General features: G+C 39.1%; 3 protein-coding genes across 9 annotated transcripts; 1 reads left to right on the forward strand and 2 right to left on the reverse strand.

Moving 5' to 3' along the window:
- Positions 1-3,883: 3,883 nt before the first annotated feature.
- LOC101175659 (ATPase family AAA domain-containing protein 1-A) lies at positions 3,884-13,310 on the reverse strand. 6 transcript variants are annotated; one of them, XM_011479506.3, is made up of 11 exons: positions 13,087-13,304; positions 12,048-12,068; positions 11,873-11,936; positions 11,681-11,779; positions 11,472-11,592; positions 10,559-10,759; positions 10,241-10,347; positions 10,059-10,148; positions 9,754-9,804; positions 8,434-8,606; positions 3,884-5,391 (listed from the first exon to the last, which is right to left on the reverse strand). In XM_011479506.3, exons 3-11 carry the CDS (start codon positions 11,912-11,914, stop codon positions 5,262-5,264), a joined length of 1,014 nt encoding a protein of 337 aa, XP_011477808.1. In that variant the 5' UTR covers positions 11,915-11,936; positions 12,048-12,068; positions 13,087-13,304; the 3' UTR covers positions 3,884-5,261. The 6 variants fall into 6 exon arrangements, with proteins under 6 accessions (XP_011477808.1, XP_011477807.1, XP_004072792.1 ...); XM_011479505.3 differs by having other exon boundaries at positions 10,559-10,651; positions 11,873-12,068; positions 13,087-13,310; XM_004072744.4 differs by having other exon boundaries at positions 11,873-12,068; positions 13,087-13,305.
- Positions 13,311-14,323: 1,013 nt separating this feature from the next.
- Positions 14,324-17,758, forward strand: LOC111947921. The gene is made up of 6 exons (XM_023958681.1): positions 14,324-14,392; positions 16,156-16,201; positions 16,278-16,369; positions 16,463-16,573; positions 17,152-17,428; positions 17,514-17,758. The coding sequence occupies exons 3-6, from the start codon at positions 16,281-16,283 to the stop codon at positions 17,724-17,726; spliced, it is 690 nt and encodes a 229-aa protein (XP_023814449.1). The 5' UTR covers positions 14,324-14,392; positions 16,156-16,201; positions 16,278-16,280; the 3' UTR covers positions 17,727-17,758.
- Positions 17,759-25,440, reverse strand: LOC105354611. 2 transcript variants are annotated; one of them, XM_023958678.1, is made up of 14 exons: positions 25,229-25,440; positions 24,518-24,622; positions 24,344-24,415; positions 23,476-23,692; positions 23,231-23,306; positions 22,658-22,939; positions 22,463-22,541; positions 19,997-20,194; positions 19,818-19,904; positions 19,476-19,729; positions 19,217-19,345; positions 18,770-18,910; positions 18,425-18,536; positions 17,759-18,122 (listed from the first exon to the last, which is right to left on the reverse strand). In XM_023958678.1, exons 7-14 carry the CDS (start codon positions 22,482-22,484, stop codon positions 17,905-17,907), a joined length of 1,161 nt encoding a protein of 386 aa, XP_023814446.1. In that variant the 5' UTR covers positions 22,485-22,541; positions 22,658-22,939; positions 23,231-23,306; positions 23,476-23,692; positions 24,344-24,415; positions 24,518-24,622; positions 25,229-25,440; the 3' UTR covers positions 17,759-17,904. The 2 variants fall into 2 exon arrangements, with proteins under 2 accessions (XP_023814446.1, XP_023814447.1); XM_023958679.1 differs by lacking the exons at positions 17,759-18,122; positions 18,425-18,536; positions 18,770-18,910; ... (2 more) ...; positions 19,818-19,904; positions 19,997-20,194 and having other exon boundaries at positions 22,279-22,541; positions 24,518-24,624.
- Positions 25,441-26,239: the final 799 nt, after the last annotated feature.

Consider the following 26,239-nt stretch of genomic DNA (forward strand, 5'->3'; position numbering starts at 1 on the left):
TAGGCATCCATTTCTCCCAGGCAGACATAATCCTGATCACCTCTTGCATCTTTTTACTAAGAAGAGTCATGTAGACCTCATACCCTTCTAGATACATTCCTTTTATAGGTAGGCCACTTGCTGCTTCAGCATTTTTTTCTGCCTCGAGAATAGAGGCTTCAACTTCATACTGACCATATCTTGACCACAAGTTCTTTTGAACTATTTCCTTTACTTCTTTAAACTTCTCTTCAGCATCAACTGCTGTCTTTTCAATGTCATAATCCAATGCCTTTTCAAGGATGTCCTCTGATTCTTCTTTTGTTGTTTGAAATAAAAGTCCAACTTTGTACTCATCATTGCTTTCCAGAAGATGTTTGAAGTAGTCAGACAGTTTATGAAATTCTTCTTTTAGCTCTACTTCAGACATGCTGTTAGCTTCTCTAGTGAGAATGTTGGTCTGTCGTGTGAATCTGCTTTTTGCAGCAGTCCTCTCCCTTTTGAGTTCCTTAACAGTCTTTCTTGGGCCTTCATTTGCCATTTTTGTGTTGAGAACTCTCCACGTCTGCGTCAGCAGCTTTACACAGGACCTTCTGAAGCCTTTTATCTTCTCCTCCTGGCTGCATCGTGGTTATCAAGTGTAGAGTTATTTCTTTTCATTTTCAATGCTGCCCAACTCGAATGGCTCAGGAGACAACGGAGGACGCTGGACAACTCCACTCATTTTAACTTCTTTTTATTTTCAACAAAGAATGGATGAGAGCCTGATAACCTTGAAATAAAACAGAAAATAATTAAACAGATATCAGAAATGTTTGTCAGAAATGTACTGTTATTTTAAACTTGGGTTATTAATTAATGACATAAGCGATCACTTGCCTGTATTTGCTATATTTGACTTCAGGTTGCAAAAAAAGTCAGCAGAAATCCACCAAATATACAAAAGAATAAGGAATGATGAAACTCTGAACGCTTTCAGAAGTGATCTCATAAATCAAGACTGGAATGAAATTTATACAAATGATGTAAACGGTGCATATGAGGCTTTTCTGAAATGTTATTTAGATCTTTACAATAGACACTGTCCAGAAGTTCTAAGTAGACCTAAATCTAAAAATAACAGAAAACCCTGGATAACAAAGGGCCTACAGAATGCTTGTAAAAAGAAAAACAAACTCTATAAGGACTTTTTAAACTTAAGAACAGCAGCAGCTGAAAAACGTTATAAGGTTTACAAAAACAAGTTAACAAATGTATTGAGACAAGCTGAAAAGAAATATTATCATAGGATTCTGTATGAAAATAAACATAACTTAAAGGCTACGTGGAATATTCTGAATAAGGTCATAGGAAAAGAGTCAGGATCAATAGAACTACCTCACTTCTTCCTTAAAGACAATGTGGTCATCAAAAAGCAAGAGGACATGGCAAATGAATTCAATTCATTTTTTGTAAATATAGGACCCAATTTAGCAGAAAATATTACATGCAATTTACAATCAAAAGATATTATTGAAAATAAAAATTGGATTTCCCATTCTATGTATTTATCTGATGTGACTGAAAATGACATTTTGACTACAGTATACAAACTAAAAAACAAGACCTCAAAGGACAGTGACGGGATTGACATGAAATTAATAAAAATGACCATAGATTGTGTTGTAAAACCACTACATCATATCTTTAATCTTTCACTTAAATTAGGAATTTTTCCTGAGAAGATGAAAATAGCTAAAGTTATTCCTTTTTTTGAAAATGGAGACAGACATACTTTTAATAATTACAGACCAGTATCATTACTTTCTCAATTTTCTAAAGTTTTAGAAAAGTTGTTTGTTAACAAACTAGACAGCTTTATTGAAAAAAATAAATTGTTAAGTGAGAATCAGTTTGGGTTTCGTTCTAATAGGTCTACAGATTTGGCTATAATGAAAATAGTTGAAGAAATTTCAACAGCAATCGACAAAAAGAAATACACAATAGGAGTTTTCATGGATTTAAAGAAGGCTTTTGACACCATAGATCATTCTATCTTGATTTCTAAATTATATGCATATGGGGTTAGAGGAATCGCCCTGAACTGGATCACCAGTTATTTAAAAAACAGACAACAATATGTACAGTTTGGAGGTAAGAAGTCTGATCTTATGAATATTATTTGTGGACTCCCACAAGGCTCAATTGTAGGACCTAAACTTTTTATTTTATATATAAATGATATCTGTGATATTTCTAAGTTGTTACAGTTTGTTTTATTTGCTGATGATACTAATTTTTTCTGTTCTGGGGATAATCTGAAAACCTTAGCTAAAGGTATTGAAATGGAAATGATAAAACTCAAAATGTGGTTTGACTACAATAAACTATCTTTGAATCTAACAAAAACAAAGTTTATGGTATTTGGTAATAAAAACAGAACAGAAGTGACTTTGTCCATTGACAATATAAAAATAGAACAGGTGTCTGAATTTAAATTTTTAGGGGTTATGTTGGACGACAAATTAACATGGAAATCTCATATATTTTATGTAAAAAATAAATTAGCAAAGAGCCTTTTTGTTCTGAACAAATCTAAATATGTTTTACCATGTCATATTATGCACATGTTATATTGCTCTTTGGTTTTACCTTATTTCACATATTGTATTGAAGTGTGGGGAAATACATATGAAACTAATATAATGCCCTTAATTCTACTACAGAAGAGAGCTATTCGAATTATTCACAAAGCTAATTTTAGAGACCACACAAATGATCTTTTTATTAAGTCAGGCTTATTAAAACTTAAAAATTTAATTGAATTGCAGACCTTATTAGTTATGTTTAAAGCCAGAAACAGAGATTTACCAGAAGACCTACAAAAGCTTTTTATTTTTACCACAGGAGATGAAAATCATAGGAGAAAATATGATTTCAAACAACAGATTGCTCGAACAACATTAAAGCAAAAGTGTTTGTCTATAGCAGGGGTAAAAATGTGGAATTCCCAGGAGAATCAGTTAAAAAGTTGTCAAAATATTATTAAATTTAAACGCATGTATAAAGCTAAACAAATTAGTTTGTACAAACTTGACTGTTGAATGCAATTTTTGGAATGTATGTATTAAATGAATGGAATGTATTTACTGTGTAGTGGAACTGTACATTGTGAAATCTGAGCACAGGTGTGAGAAATGTAAATGTAATGTTTAAAAGGGAGCAGATAATTATAAGAATTGTGTTCTTCAATTCTGCTCCCTTCCAATCATGAAAATGTTCAATATGTAAGACATATCATGAAAGGAACAAATAAATAAATAAAATAAAATAAAAATAAAACTTTTGCAAATATTGTGCCATTTAACTATTTCACTTGTTAAATAATGTTCCCACAAATATCAGACTAGAAATGAAATTGAAATAAACATACCAATGGGGTCACCGAAGTCATCCAAGCATTGAAATGTTTGTTTGTTGCTCAGCTCACCATGACTGCCAGACAAAACCCCCACCTGCACACTGTCACCTCCCATTACCATGTTACCCAATCACAAGTACTTTCAATAATGACACCATGCATATTAATTTACAGGCAGTGTATTTACAGCATTTAATTTAATTTCATTTTTCCCCTTTGCTCTCCCCTCGAGCACTTGACTTTTTTTCTTTGCACATTTCATTCATTCATTTCAATTTATTTCAATGTGGCGATGTCACATGACCTAAAACTTCATTTCGGTTTGGATTATTTTTAACTAAATGGCTGGGATGTGAGATGTTTTTATATTACCTGTGAATTATTTTGTCCCGCTTTCTTTTTTCTTTACTTTACTCTAGTACTGATTGAAGGAATAATTCTGTATTTATAAAAATGAAGTTAAATTTTCAAAATATTCATAAAAAAGTACTAATAGCAGAAAGATGTTTGAAACCTTTGCAGAATTTATTTGTTGACAAGTTTGCATTTAGAGGTTGAAATAAAGTTATATGAATACATTACATATGCTTTAATTCATTTTAATAAATACAACTTGAAATGCATAAAAATCTCACATTCCTCACACTTTTGACACCATAACCAGAACAGCTGCTTCGAGTTTCCGGTAAATAATCCATGGATGGCACAGAGCTGATGAAAGTTTCCATGAAGACATTGATATTGATAAGCAGGGGCACAAGTGTTTGAAAGCAGCGCTGGTTCACATGGCAACTTTTTGACCTGCAAACTGGCTCCTGAGGTGTTTTATTGAAGACTTGCATGAGTTTGAACATCACAGGATAAACCAATAGAGAAAACATTCACGTTAATGAGTTGCTTTTTATTTTATTTTTTTTAACCACAAAACCTTTAAAAAAACACACCAGAAGCTCCCCAGTCGTAACTTCCCTCTTCACCTGCATTCCCACCACCGAGGCAGTGATTTGAATGAGGAAGAGATTACTGCAGGATTCTCAGTTACAAGACAGAACAAATCTGACACCAGACCACATCTGCGAACTGCTGGAAGTGTGCCTCAACTCGACATATTTCCAATTCAGGGGAAACTTCTACAGGCAGAGGCACGGCTGTGCTATGGGCTCTCCAATCTCGCCCATTGTGGCCAATTTGTACATGGAAGAAGTTGAGAGAAGAGCCCTGGACTCTTTCCCAGGTACTACTCCAAGCCACTGGTTCAGATATGTGGACGACACTTGGGTCAAGATCAAAATCTAGGAAGTTGAGACTTTCACAGATCATATCAACGCAGTCGACAAGAACATCAAGTTCACCAGTGAAGACACAAAGGACAACATTTTAGACCAGGGGTGGGCAATTCCAGGCCTCGAGGACCGGTGTGTCTGCATGATTTCCAGATACTCTTGCCCTACTCATGGCTGATTACCTGGTTCAGGTGTGTCCAGCCAATCAGAACATGCCAGAGCAGGGTATGCTGGAAAACATGCAGGACTGCGGCCCTCAGTGCCCACCTCTGTTCTAGACTGTGCTGTGATCATTGGAGAGGACAGACAGCTCCAGGTTGAAGTGTACAGGTCTTCACTGGTGTCCATGGATTACATGAAATTGTCTTCACCTTTCCCCACTTTTGTCATGGTAGGGATAACACGTCAATGTTAGGGTGGGGTCATAGGATAGCACAAGGGTTATAACTGTGTTCCCCTTCACATTGAGAAGTGCTGTATACTGACAAGCATGCACAGAACCTTGGTAATTTTATTTTTGAGCCATTATGCCAGCTGGTATTTCAGAGTTTTTTTTTATGTCTCTGCTGATTGAATTGAAAAAGTGCAAAACAGGATGTTCAGTCCAGAGGAACCACTGATGGCTTGCTTAGCATGGAGGCTGTGGCCCGATTGGACTCCTTCATCTTTTCTAGGCCGAAGAGGAGGTCCAGCTGAGTAACTGGTCGCAGCTTCTCTTTGTCCACTGGGCTGGAAAGAGGAAGGTCACAGATGTTAGCTATACCGACCTTTGTTATATGGAAGTGGGTAAATATCAAACAACATAAAGTTCCGACCTAAACTTTCTAGGTCAGAACATCCACTTAACATCCAACAATTTTGGAGTCTGTGGAAAGGCATGAAGTGAATCACAGACTACAGCAGCAGAGATGCACATTGCCTGATGACCCCTCTCTACCAGGCTTTCAACCTTTTCTACTCCCGCTTTGAGAACTCCAACATCCCCCCTGCACCAGACTCACCACCCCACCTGGCGAAGAGTCTTTCAGTGTGACGACCGCGGAAGTGAGGGGGAACCTCCAGAGGATCAATCCTCACAAAGCTGCTAGACCCAACAACATCCCTGGACGGGTGCTGAAAGACATATTCAACTCCTCCCTGAAACAGGCAGTGGTCCCCACCTGCCCGAAGATCCCCAAAATCAATCCAATTCCCAAAACATCCTCAGTGACAGGTCTGAATGACCATCGTCCGGTGGCCCTGACACCAAAAGTCATGAAATATTTTGAAAAACTGGTCATAACCCGTATCACAGAATCCACCTGCACCAATATGCATACAGGTCAAACAGATCCACAGAGGGCATCATCTCCTCTGTGGTCCACACAACCATCACCCTCCTCGAGAATAAGAATTTGTATGTTCGCCTGCTCTTCATGGACTTCACATCAGCCTTCAACACAATCATACCACAGACCAAAAACAGCACACACACACTTAGACTGAGCTCCACTCTTTGCAACTGGGTCTTGGACTTCCTGACGGACGGACCACAGTCTGTGAAGATCAGCAACATCTCCTCCTCCCCGATCACCCTCAGCACGGGCTCCCCCCAGGGCTGTGTACGACTGCACAGCGAGTCACCCCAGCTGTTTGATCGTGAAGTTTGCGGATGACACAGCTGTGGTTGGACGCATCACCGACAACGATGAGTCAGACTACAGGCGGGAGGTGGAACATCTGGAGGGCAGGTGCAGAAACAACAACCTCTGCATCAACGTGAAGAAGACCAAAGAGGTGATCATGGACTTCAGGAAGGACAGACACCCCCCTCCTCCCCTTCACATTGGAGGGGCTCCGGTTGAAATAGTTTATAGCTTCAGGTACCTGGGTGTGCACATCTCCAACGACATTATCTGGAACACCAACACTTCCTGCCTGATCAACAAGGCACATCAGTGCCTCTATTTTCTGAGGAGGCTCAGGTGCGCTAAGATGGGGATCGCAGTCCTGACCTCCTTCTACAGGTGTGTAGTGGAAAGCGTACTGTCCTCCTGCATCACTGTGTGGCACGGCAGCTGCTCTGCGGCAGAGAGAAAAGCTCTGCAACGAGTGACTAAAGCTGCGCAAGGGACTGTCGGTTGTAGCCTGCAGACCACCACTGACATCTACAAAATCAGATGCAGGTAACGATGCTCCCGCATCCTGAAAGACCCCACTCCCCCCTCACATTCTCTCCCTGCTCCCCTCAGGCAGGAGGCTGCGGAACTTAAAGGGGAGGACCATGAGACTGAGGAACAGTTTCTTCCCAGAAGCAGTAAGACTGCTGAACTCTGGAAGGTCATTGTAACCCCCCCCCACACACACAGACAACTTGAAAAAGCATGTGATACACTCTCTTCTGTGCTAAATTTCAGTGCAATAATCATAGGACCGTGCAAAAATCATGGGAACTGTGCAATACGGTAATAAATTCTCTCCTGTGCAATACTCAATAGGAGTCATAATATTTCATGTTGATATGTCTCTTACTTCCTGTCTTAATCTCACTGTAAACGGCTGGCCCGCGATCAGAGACAGAAATTTCCTTTTATTCCTGCATCCTCTTTTAAAACACCTAGTTTCTGCAGAGCAGCAGCTTGTGGCCCACATTTTTCTACACATCTTTTTCAAATAGCATTGTTTCGTCTGCTCCTGATTCACGATTTAAATTAAGACTTACTCAGAAATGCAATTTTAAGCTGAATTTTCTTTATGTATGTGTCCTCCATCAGAAAAAATCCCACAAGAACAGGCTAAAAACAAAAAACAAAACCTTCCATTAGAGTGGGTCTTTCTACGTCTGAGTAAAGGACGGAGAATGTTTAGGGGAGAATTAGTTTGTGTTGGATTACTAGTTTTTATAAACATTTTACTCCTCATTTCTATCAATGATCCTGTTTATTTTTTCTTTCCTAAATATTCCTATTGCAGTTTTTTAAAGTTATTATAAATAATGTGGGGCGGCCATGGTGCAATGGTAGGGTGGTCGGAAGATTGCAGGTTCGACTTCCGCCTTGCCCGCCCATGTGCCGAAGTGTCCCTGGGCAAGACACTGAAACCCTTGTTGCCTCTGGTGCAAGGTTGGCCCCAGTGTGTGAATGGGTTTGTGACTACAAAGCACTTTGGGGACTTCGAGGAAGGTAGAGAATGCTATACAAGTATACGCCATTTACCATTTTAACATAATGAAAATTATAAAGTAAAGTTTTGTATGATAACGCTGAATTTAGTTCATTAAAACTCTTGTTTAACGATTTAAACCAGTTAAATATAAAAGTAGGGAAAGCAGCCAGTTGAGGTTGCTCGGACACTTAGTCAGGATGCCTCCTGGACGCCTCCCTGGGGAGGGGTTAAGGGCATGTCCAACTGGGCGAAGGGGAAGACCCAGGACACGCTGGAGAGACTACGTCTCTTGGTTGGCCAGGGAACACCTCGGGGTTCCCCCAGAGTAGCTGGAGGAAGTGGCCGGGGTGAAGGAAGTCTGGGCATCTTTGCTTAGACTGCTGCCCCCGCGACCCGGTCCCAGATAAGCGGAAGAACATTTTTCCTTCTTGCAAATTGGGGTACAAGAGAAACAGTTTGAGAACCACTGCAATATGGTTTGGCCAGAAAAAATGACCAGACCAGATCTGAAGACTGTAAACTATTCTAAGCAGAACTAAAATGCGGGAACCGCGCTTTCGTAAATTTCTCAAAGCAGCTCATCTGAGAACGCAACAGCATTTAACCTGATAGGTAAATGTGACCTACAGCTCCTCTTCCTCACTGTCCTGCAGCAGCAGCCCGATCTGCCTCATCTCCTCCTTGCGCACGTAGTCCCTGATGCGGTACAAAGCCGCGTCTCGACACAGCTCCCTGAGGTCGCTGCCAGAGTAGCCTTGTGTCCTTTCAGCAATCTGCTTCAGATTAATAGCATTACTGAGCTGTGAGGAAGAGACAAAACAGCAACATCAGGCAACTGGGCCGAACTTGTTCATCAGCAGATGAGACAATGAATCAGTCAAAACAAACAGCCTCCAGGTCATTCAATTTGTTACAATTTGACATGGAAAATATAGATGTTTCAGAGCCACTCGAAGGGGTGTCCAACCTGAAAAGGAATGCCATGCTAGGGTTGTGCCGATGGACGATGCCATCGTGATGGCTGACTGACATAATGATGGAGAGACACCATCGTGATGCTACGACGCCACGCTGCGAGTCGACACCATAAGCCGCGGTTATATGTGCAAAATATCTTGATCGGATCAATGGTCGGATTAGAATTCAACCGTGTACACGGGCCCAGAAAAACTTTTTCTGATCGGAACAAACGTTCACATGGGTCACACTTTCGGTCGGAAGAAATCATTTGCACATGCCCAATAGTGTTTGAAATTTCGGAAGAAGAAATGAGTTCCGCTGAGAGGCTACATACATAGATATCTGGCAGCTCCGTAATATACGAGATGATCTTCTAAACGTGCTTTTATTACTGTTACGGTTATTATGAAGCGCCTGTTTGCTCATCATTTTAATTTTAATCCGTGTGGTTAGTCCTTTTTTTGTGTGGAAGAACGGAGCAGGAAGAAGCCAGGGCTAATAGAGGCTAACACGCGCTCACAACATTTAGCCTTTGATGAACATACAATGCGGGAAATGGTGCAATCTGCAGCTTGGCTGAACGTTAATATGTGGGAATAACTTCAGCCTTTGTTTTGTCAGGACATGACTGGAAATACAAATCCACGTGATTGTTTGAACGGTTTCTAAGAACTGAGCGACATTTCTGCTTTGAACAGCTGGCGGTCCGAGCTCTGCCCGGACACACACTTTTACCGGACGACCCGCTATTTTTCTTTTTTGTTAAAGTAACTTCCCTCAGTTTATACTGGATCATCGCAGATGAGTCATTAGTTGGGATATCAAATAAACGAAGTAATAAAGTGAAATAACGAATAATATATATATAATAACGAAAAATTAAAAATCCCCCCCCGACGATATCATCGTCCCTCCCGATGGTTTACTGCAAACATCGTCAACTGCCAACTCAAGGGACATCACCCAACCCTATGCCATGCAGCTCACATTTTCTCCTGCGAGAATCAGCCTCAGGATGTCTTCTCTCTGCCTCATGTCCTGAATGGAGAAAGCAGACTTATTTTTATTTATCAACAGATGTTTTAAATAGAAACATGACATCTTTAACAATAATATTGTAATTATTTGATTTTTGTAAACTGTGAAGGCTTTACTTTGCTTGGTGAGAATTCAGTTGCACTTTCAAGTTCGATGTTTTGAGGTTTATTTCGTCTCCTTAAAAATGTGCAATACCACAGATTTTTATAAATATATATATTTTTTTAAGATAAGTTTTTCTGCTGTGTTCTTACAGGCAGGCCAACGTGAAAGGTAGCAGGCATCCTGCGCAGAATAGCTGGATCCACGTCCTGTGGTCGGTTTGTGGCTCCCATCACCATCACCTAAATTCCACCCAAACAAAAAGAAGAATGTCCACCTGCTGTCTGACAAACACTAATCCAGTGTGATATTTCCTTTGAAAAAGGCATTGAACCTGTGTGGTTAGAGAAGTGTCAAGTCCGTCCCACAGACTCATGAACTCCGCCTTCATCATGGCTGTGGCCTCATGGTCCAGGCTGGAGCGATTCCTCAGAAAGGATTCTAAAATATGAGACATCGTAGCATAAAAAACCCACATCACAATAAATAAAAAGTCTCAAATAATACTTGGCCTCTATTCTCACTTTGATTAAAACCTCTGAGGATTTCTTGTAATACAAACCACTCATCTGCTTTTTCTATCATCTCTGAAGAGTATTTAATTGAAATCAAACAGGAAATCCCTTGAAGTTAATCCTGTTGGGAAACTCACCAATCTCATCAATGAAGATGATGCATGGCTGAATTTTGACGGCTAAAGAGAAGACCGCGGCAGTCAGCTTCTGGGATTCTCCGTACCACATATCTGTCAGAGTGGGTGCCTGGAGGTTAATGAACTTGCATTCTGAGGCTTTGGCTGTTGCCTTAGCGATCATAGTCTTCCCACAACCAGGGGGACCAAATATCAAAACTCCTTTAAGACAAAAAAAAACCCACACACAGTACATTTATGTTTTCTTAAGCAAACTTTGATCAAAAAATGCCTCGACATCCTTTCAAATTTTTGTGAATCAGTAACAAAAGTTCCCGATTCACAAAGTTAACCGAGTCAAACACAACAACAAAAAAGAGCTTGGAACATTTAAACTCAGTAATTTATATCTCAAGAAATTACTAGGCCGTTGTTTTTCTGTAGTGGGCAATTTCAGTCATTTTCCTTTTTAAGTTCTTAATGATATTTTTGTCCCTACCTTTTTCTAAATTATTTTTTATGTTAATAATTCCAGTTTGCTGTTTTTTGCATTGATAATGCATTGATAGCCTTGATAATGATCTGGATTATTCTTTGTTCAGGCAGCTGGAAAGATGCAAACAACCTGATTTATCCTCACAAAAAAAGAGAACTCAGCAAATCACTTTACATTTTAGTAACATGGAGAAAGTCACTTTAATTAGCAAAAAGTTTCTGCTTACTTAATACAACACAAGTGTTGAGAACATACAAACTAACGTCAGAAGAAAATAAGTTCCATCTGTAATTGAAAAATTTCCCACAAATTGCTACAAATATGGATATTTTAACCAAATACAATTCATTTAAGGAAATTTCAAAATTCCAGAAACATTTTGACTATGACTCCAATCATTTTCTGTTCTGGATTCCAGTATATTTAAACAGTTTATACCTTTAGGAGGTTGAAAGAGTTTGGATCCAGGTAAAAGGTGCCTTTTCTTAAAAGGTAGGATAACAGTGTCTTGTAGTTCGTTGATAACCTCTTCAAGACCTGCAACATCCTTCCAGGAAACCTGCAAGATGGCACAAGTTGGATGTTTGAAAAAAGAAAAATCAAATCAAAGATACTGGTGATTCCCAGAGTCTTACCCATAAAATTACCTTTATAGTTTGCGGATCAACTAAATGAGATGCTATGTTTAGTTCGTAATCTGTTAGTGTTATCCCCTGGACACCTATCCTCTTCATAAGTTGTTCTGCCTGAAAAAAGACGAAACCAGAAAAATAAGAATGAGGAACTTTGCAGGCAGAAGTTTTAGCTTAAACGAAGCTCAAGTTTGTCTTTGAACATACCCTTTTCTTGGACTGACTTTTCTGTTTGGTGGTAGGGTCCATAGCATCAACCACCCACTTTATGCTGTAGTATGTGACAGCACCGAAAACGGTCAACCTGATTAACATGCCCAGCACTTCATTTCTAGATAGGGGCCGCATAAGGGCCTCAGCGGGAAGCAGCATGCCTGCCTACCTGCAGGTGTTAATCCATCAGCTGAATGAAAAAGGAGAAAAACTCAATAAAAGCAACTCCTGAGTCACATTTGATGAAAAGTCTCTACTAAATTCGGTGTCATGCAAACAAGTCAACACTCAATAGTGTAATTGTTAACGTCAAAATATTCTGTATTACCAACAAAAAGGTGCATATTGTAAGATAATATCAAGGTAAATTATGAATAGGCATAATGTAAAGAACGTGACGATTCGCACGTAGTTTTCAAAATACAGCTCTGAACTTTTCTCTTGGCTGCACGGACCAGAGAGGGTTAAGGTTAGGATTGCAGTTTCGGTTACGGTTAAACCACCAAACGGTTCCCGAGCGCGGCTGTTCCTGCTGCTCACCTGTCCTCCAAGGGAATGCATCATGCAGAGACAGATAATGGGGTTTGAACTTTAAGTTTAATTTTAAATACGTGCGGCCTACAACATAATGCAGCCTTAACACTTAAAATACGTGCAGGCAATGCGCATCTTTACTGCAAGTATTCCGTGTGGCCAAGATGAATTTCCATGTGCCTGCTGGCACGTAAAATACGTGCGAATAACATGAGGCTTATTATAGTAAACAAAAACACGATTACATGATTAAATTTTCTGTATCAATAAAAGCTGTGGCATAAGTATTTACCATGACATAAATACGATTCTTATCCGAGTCATTACAAAAAATTACAAAATAAACAACAGACAGTCATTACAAAAAATAGTTAACTAGGGAGGAGGTTGTTTCGTAAATATGTAGAACTAGATTCAAGTTAAAACATACTGGAGTTTTTTTCACTAAGCTAACAGAAAAAGCAAAACAAACGTGTTTCCACAGCGCGTTGCATACATTTTTGACAATACCGGTTTCATTTGATGTCAGTGAGTGAGGACACTAGCAGCAGTTTGTCCTTAAAACATCCTTTTAAATTTTATCTAAACTTTCGTGTAAATTTGTACGATTATAAGAGGAATTTTAAAATAGATATAATTGATTACTATACTTAATAGAATGAGAAATGTCTTACGTAGTGGAAATCCATTTGAAGTGTAACGTGCTTTGTGGCTCGGGTGGAAACATCCAAACTAGGGAAATCCAATCCTAATCCCTAACTACCAAAGACCGAAAGAGTGCGGGACTATATAGTACCCTGGATTTTAAAAGTAATTCGGACACCCATGCTCACTGCTTTTCCTTTTCGGGTGTTGTTCATATGGCGCTTGACAAAAAAATAAAAATAAAATAGTCATGATGATACAGCAGAATGGCGCATTACCGCCAACACCTGGTCTGGAGGCTAACCTTTTTTCATCCTTGATCTTACAAATTTTTAGTTTAAGCAGTGAGTTATTTATAATCCAGTAAGCTTTCTTATTTTGGAATGTAGTTTCAGATCATTTAATCGAAATGTAAATTGCGTTATGATCTGTTAGTGGAGAAGGAAAAATGTTAACTTCAATATCATCTGCACTTAGACTATCAGACACCACCCAGTAATCGATAAGATTGTTTGGATCCATCATTATTACTCCAGGTAAAAACAAAATCTGATGGAAATTTTCAGCTTATATCTTTCAGCTTATATCTATGCAAGAATGACTGTAAGGGACAATCAGAAAGAGCACATGGTGGCCATTTGTCCAGCTGATTATTTAATGCTTTATTAAAATCCCCTCCTATTATAATAATCGCATCAGGAAATTTGTTTAGACCACAAATTATATCATTTTCATTCAAAGAAAGGAGCTCAACATTTTCAAGTTTGAAGTTGTAACCATATATGTTAATGGTAATAAAGATCTTGAGTGGATATTATCAAAAAAACATAGTGTCCCTGACTGTCACATTTGCTCATAAGAATGTCACTCTCATGTTTGTTTTCAACTGTGAGAGTGCCAGCTGAATGCTGACTACCATGTGATGGGTATACATTTTCACCCCATTGTCCAGAAGTTTGTATCATTACTATGGAAGTTTTTCTGTGCCATCAGATTCTGAATATTTTTAACCCTTGAATTTTCATTCTGAATTTTTTTTACCTTTGAATTTTCATTCTGAATTTTTATAACTTTTGAATTTTCATTCTGAATTTTTATAACCCTTGAATTTTCATTCTAAATATTTTTTAACCCTAACATTTGATCTCCCAAAAATTCAATGTAAAAAAATTCGACGTGGAAGACGCTGCTTCTTTTGTGCCACTAGCACAACTAGTCGATCTAAGAACACATCGATATCCAGCCAATCAAGTCATGAGAACGACATGACGTCAGCGTTCGGTACGTTTTACAGAAGTCCAAAAGATGGCAGCAAACTCGGCAGGCGGTTCATCGGTGAGTCATTAATCCTTTATATCTCTCTATTATCGTCTCATTGACGTCGGCTAATAGAGCACAAAAACGTGCATCTTTTGTTGATATTTTATTTTTTCAATTTTTCCTGCCGCGAACTATGTGTCAACTTTCAGCTTCCGGGTTCAGGACGTTATTGCTTAGTTAGAACGGACCAGAGAAGCGGTTTCCAACTATAGAGCGAGATGATTTTCTAATGTGCTTTTATTTTTGTTGTGATAATTATTGAGTTCATGTTCGCTCATAATTTTCTAAGTCCATACATGTGGCCAGTGCTTTATTCTTTGCCGAATTTACCCCGTAATAACTTAGGGTTAGGCTAATATGTGTCAAAAACCTTTAGCTTCGGATGAACTTACATTCAACGCCGAAATGTGCATCTTGGCTGCAGGTAAATACGTGGGAATAGAATCCGCCTTTTTTCTGGACGTGACTTCTCACTGTCCCAAAGCCGATCCTCTGATTGGAGACACAGTTCTCCGAGTCCACTCATGCAGAGCCGGCGGACAGAGACTGCGGTCAGAAGTCTCCTTTTTGCAACAATAAAGAAAACTCAGATATGATAACCGGCATTATGTTAATGGGAAAATAAAAAAACAAATTGTTTTTTTTTTTATTTTAATTTGAAAAACGAATGATGGATGGATTGTTGTTGCTGTAATGCCTTCAGGTGCAGAGCGGGGGCATACCCCAAAACAATAAGTCACAGGCTTCTGTTTCAGTAGTTGCAAGGAGGCAAAATAAAAATTTTCATGTCTATATTTAGGAGTTATTGACAATACAAGCTGGAAATCTGCAAATGTCCGTCAGATTTAACAAGACTCTAATTTTTTTCTTTTTTTTTCTTTATCTCTCTTCTAGGAACTTCTACAACATATTTTTGAGAGACTTCGCTCCCGTTTGGAACATGTTCTTCAACGCTTACCCCTAGATCTGGACTTCTTAGACTTCATTTGCACTCAAGAACATGTATTTTTAAATGCTTTGTCTAGTCAGTTAACAGTCTGTCCTGCTATTTTAGAGGAACTGACACATCTGCAAGGACTTATTAGTACTGAAAAAGAAAGAACAAACAGTTGCATTGCTGTTGTGCAATGGGAGCAGGGTCCAGCTGGGCGACAACGAATGGCGCTATCCTCAGACTACCTTTGTAGCCTTCTGGAACTTAATCTTCCGGTCACATGCATAGCCAAACTCTTGGGTATGTCCAGAAGAACAGTTTACAGACGTATGAATGAATCTGATCTTTCAGTGAAAGGACTATATAGCACCATGTCAGATGAAGACTTGGATCAGTGTGTCAGAGAAATAAAATCCAGGCAGCCTAATTCTGGGTATCGAATGATGAAGGCTCTGCTGCAAGCCCAAGGACATAGAGTGCAGTACAACAGAGTCAGAGCATCCATGCATCGTGTAGACACTTCAGGTGTCCTGTCACGTATGGTCCATCTAGGATGCATTGCTCGACGAACGTACTCTGTTCCAGGCCCCATGTCCTTGATACACATAGATACCAACCACAAACTAATACAGTATGTTATTTCTGAATTATATATTCTTGATAACGTGAACCTTAATGCAAAGTTTGCGTTGAAATACAGTTGCAAATGATATGCATGTTATTTGATCAAGTGCTTTGTTGATGTTACTTACCATGCAGCACAAAGAAAAACACATTTGAGTTATATTTAACTTTTTTGGTTTAAAAAAAATAATCCTTTCTTTTCCCTTTTTCCTACTTTCAGCTACAGCATTGTCATTTTTGGTGGCATTGATGGTTTTTCACGCAAAGTAAGCACACTTGTCAATAAAAACACAGTTGTTTAGATGCTTATTCCTCATAAAGGTGTTTTTTACTGTTCTTCAGATAATGTATCTTGGTACAGCATCCAACAATCTGGCAGCAACTACACTATCTTTCTTCCAAAGGGCAGTTGAAAAGTTTGGTTTTCCTCTGAGGTTAGGAGGTATTTTTTAATTCCAATTTGACATTTAACCAATATTTTCTAAGCACCATTACATATTGTGTGCTTTTTTAATTCTCTATATTAGGGTACGTGCTGATCACGGGGGAGAAAACGTAGACGTTGCACAACTTATGTTTACGGTCCGTGGCACTGGAAGAAGCAGCTTCATTTCTGGAAAAAGTGTTCACAACCAAAGGTTTGTTTGTTTTAAGAACCCGATATGTGAGTGTTTTTTTTGTACAAGTAGTAATAGGACAACTGCACTGTCAAAGCATGTGCTACTTTAAGTTGGATTTTAACACACAATTCATTATAAGAAAAATTTATAAATTTAACACAAATCTTGTATGGGTTTAAGGTCTGGAGATTTCAATGGTCAATTCATATGTAAAAATGATTGCCCGAACCACTTTTAATTGTTTAGGTCTGTCGTGATCTTGGACTAGCATGTTATGTTTTTGTTCATATAACTTTTCCTGTGATATTATGGATCACATCAGAATCAGAAATACTTTATTGATCCCACATGTGGGAAATTTGTTTGTCACCATAGCAACTGACAGCAGAGGGAGAAAAAAAAGACTAAGAATAATATAAAAAAAAGAACAAAGAAACTGTAGCATAAATGCAAACAAGGTAGTATAATTTAAAAAGCTATTTACAGAACAGTGCATGTTCAAGTGTTCATTTAAAAACACAATTTTTGCAATTTCCTACAGAAGATTTATAATGGAATACTCCATTTACTGAATCACTGTTTTTGTAATGACCTAGGATTGAGCGGCTCTGGAGAGATCTGTGGGTTGCTGTGACCAGCACATACTACAACGTTCTCCACCACCTTGAAGAAGAGGGATTCCTCAGCATTGCCAGTGTTCAACACCTCTTCTGCTGCCACTATGTATTTTTACCACGTATACAGGAGGACCTGGACACTTTCTGCAGTGGTTGGGATAATCATCCTTTAAGAACAGAAAGTAACATGACTCCTAACCAGCTGTGGGTACTGGGTCGTGCACGTCATCCCATTCCCGAACCAGAGAACATGGAGGTATATACGAATATATAGATAACTTTGTGATGTTGGTTTGTTTGCTCTTTACCATTTATTTATTTCTGTGGCTTGCATACCTCAGGGCATGGAGATTCCACATATTGAGTGGGAGGAGAGTGGACTTCCTCATCAGGACCATTCAGACGTCGTTGTGCCAAACATCAACTGCCCACTGACAGATGAACAAATGGCAGCTTTAAGAAGTGCAGTTGACCCAAGAGCTGAATCAGACTCCTTTGGCTCTGATGTTTACATTGCAGCTGTTCAGTTTTGTGAACATTTTTTTCCACAATAAAGGAAAAAAAATCTGTTAAGAGGCCAGTGGGATCAGTTTCATCAGTGGTTTATTTGAGAGCAAAATCTCAATCTTTTTTTTTTAACAAAAACAGTAAAACACGTGACATTCAATGCCACAACAAACTTCCTGATCTTAACAAAACCTTTTTTTAAGAACATAAAACAAACCCAAGAATTTACAGGAGCCCAAATCCTGTATGACAAGTCTCAATACAGGCAAGGAGATCACATCTGAAAGATCTGTAGTCTCTGTAATGACCTGGAATTTTTAAGGTCTCATAGCATGTGGAGGCTGTGGGATAGCTGCTTCTGACGATCTCCACAGACAGGCTCTTCGGTAAAATCTCCCATCCAGTCCAAAATTTGGCTAAATTCATCAATTCAACTGCCGTTCCTGTAAACATAAATGAAGCAAAATCCAGAATAAAGATTATGTTTCAATTTATTTGTCAAAAAAAATTTAACTTTACAATTCTTAAACTGTGTGTCAGTGTAGCTTTAAGGCTAATTTGGAAAAATATGTATTTAACAGACGTAATTACACTTACTGGACAAATAAGAGTAACATAATCATGTTAATGTTTTCATTCATGAATGTTAAGGTTTTCTTTCTGGAATTGATATTTTTTTATAAATTCAATTCAATAGCAGCCAGGTAAAATTTTTTTAGCACTCCCATTTATGAAAGAAACGTACCATTTTTAATGAACTCCTGAAGATACCCCTTGATGCGGCTTTTGGTTTCAGCAGACCAATCATCATCTTCATCTTCCTCCTCCTTTGGCCAACTGATGCGTTGAAGAAATATCTGTAATAAGATAAAAGTATTAAACATGTTGGAACAATTTAACTTCAATATATAGTATCCCCCCCCCCCAATTCACAGGGGTTAAGGACCAGAGACACCTGTTAATACGCCAAATTTGAGAATGCCAATACCACATTTATTTTGTAAAAAGCATGAAAATTCTCAACAAAGTGAATTTTTTAAGAAAATGGTAGAAGTACAAATCCTAACTGAGGTCACTGGCAAATATGTACCTCAGGACAAATGTCGCCTGTTCTTTCACTTGGAAAAATCAAGGCTGCAGTTTCAGGTCGCTTGGTAAGCACTGTCCACACTGGAGTCTCTTTAAGCCCTCGTCTCAGCTGTTTAATTTGCCTTGTGACACGTCCAATGACCTACAAACAAACAGATTTAAACAAACAATTTATAAACAAACAAACAAATTATAGTTGGTGATGGCACAGTTGTTAAGTAGAGAATTTGGAATTGTCACTTCATTTCATAAAACCTGGTCTGGAGTCTAATGATGCTAAAAAACAAGCTCTCATAAAGGATGTCATACATTTTCTATCATGGCTTTGCTATTTTTTTTATAGAAGGTCTGGTAGTTTATTTAGAAGGAAAAGCAAAAATACTATACTCAGGCATCCATGATATTTAAATAAAAAGATTCTGCCAAAAAAAAAAACATTTTCACTCACAGCATGGATCAACAGCTTCTCAAAAAGCCATTTTTTATTGCTCTCTGTCAAGCAAGGAAGGTCCCACGCATAGGCCAATTCCTGAACCCTTGCTCTTTCAGCATCAGAAAGTGCATTGTCCCCTTCAAGCTTAAAATAAAATAAAAAGTTAAGATCTAGCGCAAAACGTGATATTAAAAAATAAGTGTAGTTCAGATATTGAAATACACTTCTCAGAACCTAAGAACAAAAATTTTGAAAAAATTGAAACAAAAATTACAAGCTCGATTTTCTCTCTGATGTCCAGGTCTGCGCAGTCCTCCAGTGTAACGGTTGCCGTTTCAGGGCTCCCACCAAGTAGGACATGGACAACAGCGGGGCTGAGCCCAGACAAGCAGGGTCCTTCATGTATGAAGGAGTGGCCAATCATTCTCCCTGCCACCAGGAACATGTCACTCTCCACGAGAAAGTGAGAGGCTGAGGGAACTAAATGGCCAGGTGGTCCTTCAAAAAGGCATGTAACATTGGAATTTGCTGTTCAAGACATTAAAATGAAAAATTAATTAAGTTATAGGTTAGTCTTTCATACGATTTGGAAGGAGGCATAATGTTATGTGCTTACCAAAATTGATGCAAAATCCAGATTTCAGTTTCTCCATACATGTGGAGATAAAGTAACGAGTGACTCCCTGTCCAACAGCAGTATCCCCTTTAATACAAAGGTGAGGTTTTAAAAATTGAGCAAACAGTAAATATGTTTTCTTTTGTAGTAAAATTGCTGTGACATCCATTTACATGTACCTTCCAGTCTGCAATTCAGGGGACGTGCCCACTCTACATTAGGCCGCTTGTAAAATAAAACAAGGGCCAAATCCTGTTGAGCTGGGGTCTGTTTCAGGTCCATGCTCAAAACCAATGGACTTTCCCTTTCATGAATACGGCGATAAAAACTTGCACATGCAGACATGGCTTTTATGGGGTCACTGATGGTTAGCCAACCTATAAAAATAATCAAAAAATAAACAAATGAAGTGGTGGTTTATTTAAACCACATGTCAAGCGTCAAATCTTAAAGGCATGTCACTTTTGCTTGGATGTTAAATTAGTTCACCTTACATTTGAACATCACTGTAACAGTAAACCATGAGTCGGGAGTACAGCAATATTACCAAAAGGTTACCTTCTGCAACTACTGCATTGTACTAACCATGAGCTACACCTACCATCACTGACCAGGGCTCCAGACTAACTTTTTTCACTAGGAGCACTGTGGCCCCTAACTGAAAATTTTAGGGGCACAACCAGAAAATTTAGGGGCGCATACCGTAAATCAACATTCTAACCAAATCTACTAATTTCCACTGTATTACTAATAAATACTTTAATAATAGATGCAGAAATTACAATGTGCTGTTTCAAATTCAGTGTCACATTTTATTCTGCACTTTTGAAGATGCAACAAGAAGGTAAACTGACAGCACCATCGCTGTCACGACAGTACAAAGAAGTAAAGAAAACGGATGGAAATTTATCTTTGTGACACCAAATAGGTGCAGCCAAGATGCACAATAAGCGTGTTTGAGATCACCCAGGTGAACTCAACGCTGCACAGATCACCTGGTGTGTGACATATATTTTTGTTTTTGCTCCAACATCACCTGTCAATCATCACAAAAATATCGCGAGAAAGGGGTGGGAGCAAGGGGCAAACCTACCCGGACACAGCTGGAAACTGAACTGACTGAAAGCTGCCCTACAGACTACAAAACAATGCATTATGGGACATGTGTCCTGATGGTTTTTGTAGTGGAGTGATTAATTAAAATAATTTAAAATACCAATTCATTAAAAAAGGCTACATACATCACAAAACATTAAAATAATCATAAAATATATAATAACACAGATCATACTAAGGGGGAAAGAATATTAAAACTACACTGAATGTTAAGGACAACTCCAACTTCCTGTTCTCCTTCAGTCTTGCTGCAGATTCGCTTTCATCTCACAGCCCCCCCGCCTGGTCTCCCCAATGACCCAGGCGAGCCGCCGGTTCATCTCAAACACGTCTATCGTTGCATTTTCCCCACGTATTTTCAGTGTGTCTAAAACTAATGTTGTTTTTGCTCGAGCGTGTTTAATTCTCCTCAGCTGACCCGACTCCCGCGGGACGGGAGCGGTGAGCTGCCGTAACGGCCGTGCATAAACCGTTTGATGCGCCGCCGTAACCGTAACCAAAACCTAAACCTTCCTCCGGGTCTGTGTGACCCAGAGAAAAGTTCAGCACGGACTGCATGTATTTAGAAAATTACGAGCGAATAAATACGTTCTAAAGGAAAGTAAGGAACTCCTTAATGTGGTCCGGGGAGGGAGGGGGCTGTCAGGTTTCCGTCTTTCAAGTCCTGTCATTGCCACGCCCCCAAGAGTCATATACCCCACTGTGATTGGTTGCTTTGTCAGCTTCGCGCACGACAATGAACAAGTGTCATTCATACAAACTGGCGGGCTGCAGTAACATTAAACCTTCATATTAAGGCGGGGACCGCAAAATATCATCTTGGGGGCCGCAAATAGCCCGCGGGCCGCGAGTTTGAGACCCCTGCTGTACACTCTGGCACTGGTACACTAGCCGCAGGTGGGAAGAACGAATCAATAGTTTGCTTACTCATAGCTCAGACGCACATATCAGGTTGTGATATTTGTCTCCGTTTCCTTCCCACAGATGTTTACGCGCACTCGATTATCTCTAGGCCCCTCCCCCTACACGCATTTTAGCCACTCACAGTGGCTTTCCCTATTCTTCTCACACGCAGTGGCCGCGTCACAGACGGGCATCACGCGAGAGTGTGTGCTCGCGTTTGATGAGTATGTGCGCGAGTGTGTGTGTCTGCCTGCGTGCGTGTGCGCTCGCGTCTCATTGATCATTTCATTGATCATTGACGTGCCCCTTCCACGTTTGATGTATAAAAAAATACGTAGGGTGGGGGAGGCAAATTTACTGGTCGCGCATGTGCGACTGGATGTAAAATTCAGTCGCCCACTCTCATATTTTGGTCGCAAAATGCGTCCAATTGGTCGCAGTCTGGAGCCCTGCTGACAGTTGAAGTTCCAGATGGTCCTGGAACTGCACTTTGCTCCTCCTCACTGACAGTACCTTCAAGTATTCTTTCATTTCCTGCACTACTCACATAGTTCTTTCTGTTACACTTCGGACAAATAGGTTTAATGTAGAGTAAAAACTTTCAATAGCAAGAAGTTAATAATTACCTTTCTCCACATGAAGAAGCATGCTCCTCGATGAAGTCAGTGGAAAACATTTCCGTGCATAGAGGACATTGCTGCAATGCTGAAGAAATCAAAAGTTACAAACTGAAATAAATTTCCACTGCAAGTTTTAAACAACTAGTTTCTAAATTTGCTGTAGTCACAGTGTGTTTACAAAAGATTACAAAAAATTCTTACATTTGTTCACCACTGGTTCATTGGCATCCACACCAGCACAAGACTGGATGTGTACTGTGAGAAGTTGAAGGGGAACTGCTTCTGTACACTTCTGACATGTGGCTTTGGGCATGCTGCTGAATGCCTTATCAGTTGGGTGAAGAGGGTCGGTGCTGAGCTCTTCTTGTATTGGCGCTATGAATAACGTTGCATTGCCATTCTTATTTGCCAATTTTAAGATCTTGCCTGTGTATCCGGTGCTATCAGGTGCCACTAAAGAGAGTTTTCGGCTCCCCCATCCGCCTGTATAAAACATTTAAGGAAAATTAGGCTATAAAACTTAGATAGTTACATTAATACTTTAAACACACTAAAAAACTTAAGGCCAATTTGATTACTGTTTGAGTACTATCAAAAACAAAATAATCTAAAGCAATCTTAAGGATAAAAAAAGATACCCAACTTTGTTATTAGGAATTAAGATGTCATATGTATACAATTACAAATAAATATTATATTTTCAAAACTTCTTAAGGTGTATCAATATGCAAAAGTGATGAAATGGCACTGGAATAGAAACTCAATATTTCCCACCTCGACACTTGTACACCAACCAACCACCAGTAACTGCTGCCAGTTTTGGAAACAAAACATTGAGGGCTTCACACAGCTGTAAACAAACATTATATACATTATTAACTTAATTAAGGATAAAAAAAAAAGTGCTCTTATATAATTGTAATAACTTTGTTTTTTTATTTCTTAGATGTCAAACTGAGGGAGTTACCAAATAGATATTGAAAATAGACACACAAACATGACAATTTGCATCTTATTACCTCATCATGTGTTGTGCTTTCATATAGTTGAGCAGTCCTGCGACCCAACCCTGCCTGCAGGTGGACTATCTGCTCTTCTTCAGATGGACTTCTCTCATATTGTTTAGGCAACAAGTGAAAGACCACTTCCAATGGTTTAATTTTCTTTGCAGGGATATAACTTGCTGCAGGAAAGCGCCGCTTTCCTCTTCCACGGGCAAAGATACCTGGAAAGGACCTTTAAAAAACAAAAGAACAAAGATGTGTGACTAAAAAACACTATTATAACAATTTTATTTGAAGATTGACATATGAAACAGATGAACAACATAAAGCTTGCTATGACGTAATAACCTGACATGGTGAGTCAAAAGTCTAGACACATCTCATTATGAAAGTGTAGAAATGTCAACACCTGCGATTTCTTTATGTTATATAAACATTTAGAACAAGAACTTTTGCGTTGTAAATTGGTGGTATTGTAGTTAGCACAACCACCTCATGTGAAAAAAACAAAAACAAATTTTCTTAACCTTTTACCTTGGGCAATAAATATGGAGCCATAAATGTTTTGTATTGGTCGAGCATAACGGTATTTGCTCAGTTGTGCATAACCTTAAATTGGACTAACTGGGTGGCAAACATTTGTTTAACAAAATAATTTCCCATTGCTATTAAGAGCATGTGAGCCACATTCAGCTGAGGAGCTGCAGGAGTGAAACCAACTAAAAGAAAGAGAGGCAAAAAGAGGCAAGAAAAAAAAGGCAAAAGAGGGCTTGTCTAGATATGTTCAGCACCCCCCATTGTCGTGCCTGTTTTTGTCACTACAGAAAAACTACCAACACAAAAAGGTTGAAATGAATGAAAACACAGTTCTGTTCAAGTTTACCGTGTCATTTCCATCTGAACAGATGGTCTTTCTGGTCCAGTGTTGTTAGTGTGGCTGCCTTGCCTCTGCTCCCTATACAATGCAAACATATTCATTAATCAGATAAGGCTTGACCTCGAATTTAATAATCAAAAAAAAAAGGCAGAGATGAAAACCTCTGGTTTAATACTCAACCCTTCAGTGTGAGTAGTAACACCAGAGTTAGTGCTCTGGTGTCTCCCAGATGATGTTACCAGGTGCAGTAAGCGTTGGATTGACTGCACAATTTCACTGTTATCACTCTAACACAAAACACAAATACACAAATTTAGCCCACGGATGGAAACATAAAATATTAGCGTTATTTATTTTGTAGTCCATAAACGCAGTGCTTCTCAATAATTTTTTGCGCACGCCCCACTATTTGAGAAGCACTGCAGATTAACGCAAAATATAAGGAGATGGTAGTCGCTATCTGGCTATATACGTGGTCTTTCACGTTAGCAAAAAAGCTAACACAAGGCGGGAAAATTAAAAAAACATAAAAAATATTTTGTCATTTATTATATAAATTTGAAAAATAGATGAGTGGTTCATGTAACATTGCTTTGTTTTTATTTTAAGTTGAAAAACGAATGAACAAGTGATACACGTATTGTTTCTTTTACATACGCATACCAGAGTTAGCGGTCTGATTCTGTCTGACCCACGACCAGGTGCAGCAGCAGTCACTAAGCGCGGGATTAATAACTGCACAATTTTTTTTCACCGTGATTCGCGGCGGGAAAAATAGCGAGAACACAAATTTGAAAAAATAAAATATCAACAAAAGATGCACGTTTTTGTGCTCTATTAGCCGACGTCAATGAGACGATAATAGGGAGATATAAAGGATTAATGACTCACCGATGAACCGCCTGCCGAGTTTGCTGCCATCTTTTGGACTTCTGTAAAACGTACCGAACGCTGACGTCATGTCGTTCTCATGACTTGATTGGCTGGATATCGATGTGTTCTTAGATCGACTAGTTGTGCTAGTGGCACAAAAGAAGCAGCGTCTTCCACGTCGAATTTTTTTACATTGAATTTTTGGGAGATCAAATGTTAGGGTTAAAAAATATTTAGGATGAAAATTCAAGGGTTATAAAAATTCAGAATGAAAATTCAAAAGTTATAAAAATTCAGAATGAAAATTCAAAGGTAAAAAAAATTCAGAAAGAAAATTCAAGGGTTAAAAATATTCAGAATCTGATGGCACAGAAAAACTTATTACTTGTAAAATGAGATACTTGAGAAAAAAAAATGGTTTTCAATTGTTTAGCGAATACAAACAGCGCTTTACGTTTTATGGCATTTCTTAATCCCCTGACATTCAGTGAACCTATTGATAAAGACAGGAAGAATAAAAATAAAAATCTGAGTAAACAGGAGTGTGTTGTGTTACTTCCAATCTATGCGTCAAATTTATCATAGAGTGGGAAAAAATCTTTTAAATAACCTTTATGCTACTTTCAAGAGGTTGGGGTGGTAGAGGGGATAAGCTCCCACTCCCTATAAAAGCTCCCAATAGTGTGCATCTCAAATAGCCTCTGACAACCCAGTCTATCTCCTGGCCTTCTCGTATGGCTTAGCTACTTAACCCGGCGAAACTGTTCCTACTGACAGAAGGGGCTGGCGCCTCAAAACCACCCGCTTCGGGCAGATGGGGCTCGTCAACCTCAGGCGGTAGCTCACCTAGGAGAAGGAAACTCTGATTCCAAACCTCCTCTGCCTTGCAGTATACCCTCTCAGGCAAAGGCTGAAGGAGTAAACCCTGACAGAAAATTCAGAGTCTCTAAGATGGCCTTACCTTGTATCGTCAACAACGTCAACTGCCAGGAACAAAGCCCAACAGACTACCCGTCACTACGCCAACAC

This window comes from Oryzias latipes, chromosome 9 (genome assembly GCF_002234675.1).
Source record: "Oryzias latipes chromosome 9, ASM223467v1".
NCBI classification, from domain to species: Eukaryota; Metazoa; Chordata; class Actinopteri; order Beloniformes; family Adrianichthyidae; genus Oryzias; species Oryzias latipes.

Excerpts from the sequence above, each read along its gene's own strand:
- LOC101175659 (XM_004072744.4), bottom strand. The coding sequence starts at position 12,037 with ATGCTGCTTCCCGCTGAGGCCCTTATGCGGCCCCTATCTAGAAATGAA. Across the intron at positions 10,149-10,240 it reads ACACTTCTCTAACCACACAG|GTGATGGTGATGGGAGCCAC; the intron begins GTTCAATGCCTT and ends GGTGGAATTTAG. Across the intron at positions 8,607-9,753 it reads TGATTCTCGCAGGAGAAAAT|CTCAGTAATGCTATTAATCT; the intron begins GTGAGCTGCATG and ends TCTTCCTCACAG.
- LOC111947921 (XM_023958681.1), top strand. The coding sequence starts at position 16,281 with ATGTATCTTGGTACAGCATCCAACAATCTGGCAGCAACTACACTATCT. Across the intron at positions 16,370-16,462 it reads AAGTTTGGTTTTCCTCTGAG|GGTACGTGCTGATCACGGGG; the intron begins GTTAGGAGGTAT and ends TCTCTATATTAG. Across the intron at positions 16,574-17,151 it reads AAAAGTGTTCACAACCAAAG|GATTGAGCGGCTCTGGAGAG; the intron begins GTTTGTTTGTTT and ends GTAATGACCTAG.
- LOC105354611 (XM_023958678.1), bottom strand. The coding sequence starts at position 22,484 with ATGCTTCTTCATGTGGAGAAAG. Across the intron at positions 19,730-19,817 it reads TGGATTTTGCATCAATTTTG|CAAATTCCAATGTTACATGC; the intron begins GTAAGCACATAA and ends TGTCTTGAACAG. Across the intron at positions 18,123-18,424 it reads TCAGGAGTTCATTAAAAATG|GAACGGCAGTTGAATTGATG; the intron begins GTACGTTTCTTT and ends TTATGTTTACAG.